Here is an 8,555-nt window from a genome sequence, read left to right as displayed (position 1 = left end):
ATATATATGGAGAGAGAGAGAGAGAGAGAGAGAGACAGAGACAGAGACAGAGAGAGAGAGAGAGAGAGAGAGAGAGAGAGAGAGCGCAGACACAGGGTGAGTTGAAGATGAAGGGAAGATATCTAAAAGAAATAAAATCAAATTAAGGGATGAGAGAGGAACATACAGAGAGAGGGAGATAGGGAGAGATAGAATGGGGTGAATTATCTCGCATAAAGGTGGCAAGAGAAAGGAGTTGGAAGAGGGGAGAGGGCAGATGAGGGGGGAATGAGTGAACCTTGCTCTCATCAGATTTGGCCTGAGGAGGGAATACCATACATACCCAATTGGGTATCTTTTTTTTTTAAAATGCAATTTATTTATTTAACATATTTGGTTTTCAGCATTGATTTTCACAACATTTTGAATTACAAATTTTCTCCCGATTTCTACCCTCCCCCCCACTCCAAGATGCCTTATATTCTGGTTGCCCTGTTCCCCAGTCAGCCCTCCCCTCTATCACCCCCCTCCCCTCTCATCCCCTTTTCCCTTCCTTTCTTGTAGGGCAAGATAAATTTCTACGCCCCATTGCCTGTGTATCTTATTTTTTTAGTTGCATACAAAAACTTTTTTTGTTTTTGAACATCTGATTTTAAAACTTTGAGTTCCAAATTCTCTTCCCTCTTCCCTTCCCACCCACCCTCCCTAAGAAGTTGAGCAATTCAACCTAGGCCACACATGTATTATTATGTATAACCCTTCTACAATAGTCATGTTGTGAAAGGCTAACTACATTTTGCTCCTTCCCAACCCATCCCGCTTTATTGAATTTTCTCCCTTGACCCTGTCCCCTTTCCAAAGTGTTTGTTTTGATTACCTCCACCCCCATCTGCCCTCCCCTCCATCATCCCCCCGCCTTTTATTTTTTTTTTATCTTCCTCCCTCTTCTTTCCTGTGGGGTAAGATACCCAACTGAGTATGTATGGTATTCCCCCTCAGGCCAAATCTGATGAGAGCAAGGTTCACTCATTCCCCCCTCACCTGCCCTCTCCCCTCCTCCCATAGAACTGCTTCCTCTTGCCACCTTTATACAAGATAATCCACCCCATTCTATCTCTCCCTATCTCCCTCTCTCAGTATGTTACTCTCTAATCCCTTAATTTCATTTTATTTCTTTTAGCTATCTTCCCTTCATCTTCAACTCACCCTGTGTCTGCTCTCTCTCTTTTACATATATATATATATACATATATATATAAACACATATATATATACACATACATACACATACATACATATACACATAGATATATACATACATACACATTCACTTATATATACATAAACATATATATATGTGTGTATATATATATATACACACATATATATATAAATATATATATATATACACATATATATATATATATAAATATATATATATGCATATTCCCTTCAACTACCCTAATACTGAGGTCTCATGAATCATACTCATCATCTTTCCATGTAGGAATGTAAACAAAACAGTTCAACTTTAGTAAGTCCCTTGCAATTTCTGTTTCTTGATTACCTTTTCATGCTTCTCTTGATTCTTGTGTTTGAAAGTCAAATTTTCTATTCAGTTCTGGTCTTTTCACTGAGAAAGCTTGAAAGTCCTCTATTTTATTGAAACTCCATATTTTGCCTTGGAACATGATACTCAGTTTTGCTGGGTAGCTGATTCTAGGTTTTAATCCTAGCTCCATTGACCTCCGGAATATCGCACTCCAAGCCCTTCGATCTCTTAATGTAGAAGCTGCCAGATCTTGGGTTATTCTGATTGGGTTTCCACAATACTCAAATTGTTTCTTTCTGGCTGCTTGCAGTATTTTCTCCTTGATCTGGGAGCTCTGGAATTTGGCGACAATATTCCTAAGAGATTTCTTTTTGGGATCTATTTGAGGAGGCGATCGATGGATTCTTTCAATGTCTATTTTGCCCTGTGGCTCTAGAATATCAGGGCAGTTCTCCTTGATAATTTCCTGAAAGATGGTATCTAGGCTCTTTTTTTGATCATGGCTTTCAGGTAGTCCAATAATTTTTAAATTATCTCTCCTGGATCTATTTTCCAGGTCAGTGGTTTTTCCAAGGAGATATTTCACATTGTCTTCCATTTTTTCATTCCTCTGGTTCTGTTTTATAATATCCTGATTTCTCATAAAGTCACTAGCTTCCACTTGCTCCAATCTAATTTTTAAAGTAGTATTTTCTTCAGTGGTCTTTTGGACCTCCTTTTCCATTTGGCTAATTCTGCCTTTCAAGGCATTCTTCTCCTCATTGGCTTTTTGGAGCTCTTTTGCCATTTGAGTTAGTCTGTTTTTTAAGGTGTTGTTTTCTTCAGTGTATTTTTCAGTATTTTTTTGGGTCTCCTTTAGCAAGTCATTGACTTGTTTTTCATGGTTTTCTCGCATCCTTCTCATTTCTCTTCCCAATTTTTCCTCTACTTCTCTAACTTGCTTTTCGAAATCCTTTTTGAGTTCTTCTATGGCCTGGGGCCAGTTCATGTTTTTCTTGGAGGCTTTGGTTGTAGGCTCTATGACTTTGTTGTCTTCTTTAGGCTGTATGTTTTGGTCTTCTTTGTCACCAAAGAAAGAATCCAAAGTCTGAGACTGAATCTGGGCGTGTTTTCGCTGCCTGGCCATATTCCCAACCAACTAACTTGACCCTTGAGTTTTTCAGTGGGGTATGACTGCTTGTAGACTAATGAGTTCTATGTTCTACGTTTGGTGGGGAGGTGCCAGCTCTGTCAGAGCTGCACTCCTCCTTCCCCAAGGACCCCCAGTCCAGACTGGGCTTAGATCTTCAGCAGGCTGTTGCACTCCTGCTCTGATCTGCCACTTAATTCCTCCCACCAGGTGGGCCTGGAGCCGGAAGTAACAACAGCTGTAGCTGCCCCACCTCTGCTACCCCCAGGGCTGGAAGCTGAACAGTGAACTCCTTCCACTCCCGCAGCTTTTCCCACTAACCTTCTCCGCAGTTTTTGGTGTTTGTTGGTTCGAGGGGTCTGGTAACTGCCGCAGCTCACATATTCAGGGCGCTAGGGCCCCCTCCGCCCAGCTTCTGGTCTGGATGGTCCACGCCGTTCAGGCTGGGTTCTGCTCCACTCCGTTCCCAGCTCCCAGCTCTCAGCTCCCAGCTCCCAGCTCTGTGCGGGATAGACCTCACCCAGAGACCATTCAGGCTGTCCTGGGCTGGAGCCCTGCTTCCCTCTGCTGTTTTGTGGGTTCTGCCATTCTAGAATTGGTTCAGAGCCATTTTTTAAAGGTTTTTGGAGGGACTCAGTATGGAGCTCACACTAGTTCCTGCTTACCTGCTGCCATCTTGGCTCCGCCCCTCTGTTCAAAAATATTTTAAAAGTTCTATTCACTCATTCTAAAACCATCCAGTATCTCCAGTTACATCAAAGGAAAGGGGGAGGTGTAGAAGCCTGGAGCTGAGTCTGATCTTGACATGAACTCTTCATGTTTTGAAAAAGGGCTCCAAGGGATGCTCCAAGCAGGGCCTCCCTGCTCCCAGACTGAGACAAAACATGGAGATATGGTGTGGAGAAAAATGAGGTCTGGTGTGAGAAAAAACTAAGTTATAATATTGGAAAACCACAGGCAACATTCCTGACATATGAACCACACATAGGGTTCAAAGCAGTAGAAACACTATATAAGAACTTGTGTGGCTTTCGATAAACGAGCTGTGTTTCAGTACCCACCTGACCCATGTCTTCATTTTCTGGCAACTGATTGGGTTCTGCTGGTCGGACCCCAGCACAAACTACCAAAGATTTACTTACAGAGCTGAATAATGCCACAAAATAAGCAAATTAATTGAAAGATTATTTCATTTGATTATATTAGATTGGCCCTAACCATGAGCAATTGATATTTAACCATTTCTTTAGCTCTTTCTCTATTTGTATGAAAGGCTTTCTAACAATGTCCATATAGTTTATGCATTTTGTCAGATAGACTCTCAAATATTTTATACCATCTGTAATCACGTTACAAGGAATTTCTCTTTCTAGGGCTTTCTACTTCATTTTGTTGGGAATAAACAATAGTCCTAATAACTTGTGTGGGTTTATCGTATATCCTGCCTCTTTACTAAAGTTACTCATTATTCCAATTTTTTTTTAAGGTTCCCTTGGTATAATATCATATCATCAGCAAAAGTGATAGCCATATCTTGTCTTCTTCTTGGTCCTCAGGATGACTGATTTGTTGTCCTTAAATCACTCACATGGGGATGGGGAATAGCACGGGCTTAAGTGAGACACTTAAATTTGTCCCAAGCTCATGGCTTTGTAGAATTTGCTGTCCTAGAACAGGGAATTTGGAACAGGAGAAAACAGGAGTGTAGCCATATGGTATGACATATCCTCCACTTACCATGGCAATAAGGAGATATTCTCACCTGGCACTCACCCCCTGCGAAAGAAATTGGAAAGGACTGAGCCCCAAAGTTTCTAACTTTGTAGGAGCCAAAGGGCTCGTAGACTTGTGGCATTCTTGTGAATGCATTGTGAGAGCAGAGGAAAGCCAGGAACTGTGAGAATGATGGGAGAGCTGGGTTGGTGACATTAGCTTCAGATACACTATCTCCAAGAATTACCTAGGGGCCAGTTCTTGAGTTTTTGTCCTTGTATTTGGATTTTTGTTACTTATCCTTTCTATACTTTGCTCTGGAAGTGAGCTACCCTTGCAAATATCACTACTATCATACTGCAGTTTCTCTTCCTGTCTTGGGACTGAACATCCTTAAAAAAGGAAAAGAAAAGACCAGAGCTGTGGTATTTTTCTCCATTTCTTAATTGCAGAAACATTAATGCATTCTCAAAATAAAAAAGTAAACATCCAGTACCCAGGCTATTTCCTAGAGAAGGCCTCAGAATTTCATCAATCAATTTTTTTTCCTCAAAGTATTCGGTGATGAGAAACATTTTATAAAGTCACAAAAAACAAAGGAAATGGCAGGATGCTGCCCTACAAAAGGTAGGAGGAGTGAGGTGAATAAATAATATGACATCAAAAACATCTCTATTAAAGTAGATTACTGAAAAAAGAAAGAAAGAATAACTAGTAAAACATGGCTACTTTCTCGTTTTTATTTTATCAAATGACATCAACTGCTGATATATCCAAGGTACCATTGCTAAAATTATTAGAAGGAACAATGAGGCTTTGCAAAAGTTTCCTAAACTAGATTATGACTTTACAAAAACATAATTGATGGAAAGGAATGAAAGGCATAATAACTTCTGGTACATGTTAATTGGTGAGAAGTCACCTTACTCAGCAAATTGTTTAGGTCTTAAACATTCTCCAACAAATCTTCTCTCATAGATATATTCAAATCATCCAAAATAATTGATAAATGTAATGACTGATATAAGTGAGATACACAACCTAGGGAAAACTATATTTCAAATTTTACAAATAAGAAATTATTGACTCAGAATGCTAGCTGGACTTGTCAAAAGTTAACATTTAAAACCAAGCACTCATATCTTTAAATTCATTCTCCCTCCCCACTATTATTTTAAATCATCATTATTCCAGCACAACAATTGATCTAATTCTACCTCTATTCAGAAATCAGGCATAGGACTGATTTCAAAATGCTATTAGATTCAAATGAAAAGAGGGAAAATGTTAACCAATAATACAAGGCATATAAGTTATATACATTTAAGATATTTTATTAAGACTGGAGGAGGCAAGGAGCTACTGTATTTGGTGAGGAAGAACCTGAGGGGACATGGCTTCTCAGGGATTAGTTTTCTTTTTCACTATCTCTGGTGAATTTCTGTCTGACCTCAGAAGAATCACATAGCACTTGGGAGCAAAGATGCAAATGAGAATCCCAGCACTGGAAGCCAAGATAGAAAAGACTTCCACAGCCACCATGGTCTTGCCCTTGGTGCTCTGATATGTGGGCAGAAAGGATATCCAGACACTACAGAACACAAGCATGCTGAATGTGAGGAATTTGGCTTCATTGAAAGTGTCTGGCAGATTTCTGGCCAAGAAAGCCATGGTGAAACTCCCCAAGGCCAACAAGGCCATGTAGCCCAGGACAAAGTAGAAGGTAAGGATGGAGCCCTCATTACACTGAATGACAATGAAGCCAGGCTCAGCATATATGTCTATCTCCAGGAATGGGGGATAGGTCCCAAGCCAGATCCCACAGAGACACATTTGGATTAGAGTACAGATCAAAATGAGAGAATAAGATGTTGTGGAACCTATCCACCTCCTGAGCTTGCTCCCTGGCTTTGTGGCCTTGAAGGCCAGAACCACAGTGAAGGTTTTAGCTAAAATAGAGGCAATGGCCACTGTGAACACAATTGCAAATGTGATTTGTCGCAGGAGACAAGTGGCAGTGTTAGGACGACCAAGGAAGAGCAAGGAGCAGAGGAAGCAGAAGCTGAGGGAGACCAGAAGAGTGTAGCTAAGGCTGCGGTTATTGGCTTTGACTATGGGGGTGTGTCTGTGCTTCACAAAGATTCCAAGGACCAGAGCAGTCAGGATAGAGAAGCAGAGAGCAGCACAGGCCAGAGTCATTCCAAGAGGTTCCTCATAGGCCAGGAAAGTCACAGTCTTAGGGAGACATTGATCTCTCTCCTTCCTTGGGTACTGATTTTCAGGGCACTGCAGACACTGCTCTTCATCTGTGAAAAGAAATAAATAAAAGAATTTGTATGCCATGGAACTCAAGTTTTCTATCTCCAAAAAAGCACAGTTTTTAGTCATTCTACATCAAATTCAATCTCACTTTGTACTCCTCCTTCTAAGTCTGAAGGACAAAATTCTAGAGGCAGAATAAGATAAACACATATTTCAGTATGTTCCTATCTCCATATGTGGATAAAATAATGTGGTGAAAATATTGATTCCCTATTTTATGTCTACTAATCAAAAAATTAAACTCTCTCTTATCCACTCCATTATCAAATCATGTACAATGATTCTTAAAGGGTTATTTTATAGACAATTCTATGTTTTCAGAATAGAAATGACACATTGAAATTGAAAATTCTGTCATTTTTAGCTGAATATCAAGAAAAAAAACAGGTTAGATGAAAAAAATACTTTTGAATGTGTTTCTTTTAATACAAGGTCATAACTACTAATCTGGGTTCTTATAGTATATGATTCTTGTTATGCAAATCAAACATTCTTCAAGTAGAGCAATTTAATTAATGACTTTGATTTTTTTTTTAAATCAGAAAATATATTGTGCATAAAAGACACTGGTTCCTTAGTTTCCACAGTATTATAAATGAGGATTATGAAAGTATTTCCTTCATGTTTTAAATTCATCAGTGTTATAAATTTACTAGGTATGTATGCATTATTGCATCCTCAAGGACTATTGCTTTCATAGGATCTGTTTCTTATATTTTGTACATATATGTATATTTTATCATTAGCTGAACCAATAATAAATTGTACAATCATTAATTTTGGGGTTTATTTAATCATTAGATTCTCCCAAAGAGAGAAATACAGAGAGATACTAATTAAAACTTATGGAAAAGTATGTTTTTCTGAGTTATTTAATAAATAACTTTTAATCAAATGGTAAAGTGTCTTTGAGATAATTCATTACTCAATAAGAGGGATGCTGCAAATTTACTTATTACTATGGTAACATTAAAGAAAATATAGCTTTCTTTCAGTAGATTCACTGAGTCTGTGAAATGTGAAGAAGACTTTCAAATATATTAAATACACAGAGTACCAGAAGACCAAATAGAGATCTTAAATAATCCAATATAGGATGAGGAAACTGAACTAAATGTAAAGGAACTACCCAAGAAGGGGGCAAGTCTTGTTTCTGATGGATTCACAGGGGAATTTTATAAATCTTTTTTTTCCTACAAAATGGCACCAATACTACAGTCATTATTCTCAAGAATATATACCAAAAATATTTTATGAGGCAAATAAAACCCAATTCCCAAACTAGAGAATCACAAAACACAGGTGATATCTTTTAATATAATTAATAAGTATCTATTCAAAATGTTAAATAAACTTTTGTCAAATATTCTACAGTGATTCATCCAACATACAATTCACCCTTGGTAAGCTGGATTTGCATTAGAGATATAAGAATATTTAAACATTAGAAAAAAAATGACATCTGAATTAAAGTTTCCCAAACCAAAATGTTTTTTCTCATCACATGCAGAAAACCCTTTAAGAAAAAATGAAATACTTATTCTGAAAACAATTTTAAAATAAATGTAAAGAGACATTTTTTATATCATAATAATATATCTTTTAAAAGCAAAGATTGCATACAAAGACATTCACTAGCATCTTTCCAAATACATATAGGAATATAGTTAAGATGGCAAATCTCCTCCTTATTAATCAGTATAGTACCTGTAATGGTATTAGACGTTTTAAAGTGAGAGAAATTAACATATGAAGATAGAAAAAGAAGAGGTAAAAGTATCCCTATTATTGAATGACATGAAGGCTTACTTAAAAAAATTGCAGGGAATCAGGAAAGATACTAACTGGACAATTATAGTA

General features: G+C 37.9%; 1 protein-coding gene across 1 annotated transcript in view; it reads right to left on the bottom strand.

Moving 5' to 3' along the window:
* Window positions 1–5,774: 5,774 nt before the first annotated feature.
* LOC118853908 (vomeronasal type-2 receptor 26-like) overlaps window positions 5,775–8,555 on the bottom strand; it is a 58,033-nt gene continuing 55,252 nt past the window's right edge. The window contains exon 6 of the mRNA XM_036764147.1: window positions 5,775–6,679. Within this exon, the coding sequence (XP_036620042.1) occupies window positions 5,775–6,679 (905 nt within the window). The remainder of the gene's footprint in view (window positions 6,680–8,555) is intronic.

The sequence above is a fragment of the Trichosurus vulpecula genome, chromosome 6 (genome assembly GCF_011100635.1).
Source record: "Trichosurus vulpecula isolate mTriVul1 chromosome 6, mTriVul1.pri, whole genome shotgun sequence".
NCBI lineage: Eukaryota > Metazoa > Chordata > Mammalia > Diprotodontia > Phalangeridae > Trichosurus > Trichosurus vulpecula.
The sequence above is the reverse complement of the archived record's forward strand: the minus strand, read 5'-3'. Positions and strand labels throughout refer to the sequence as shown.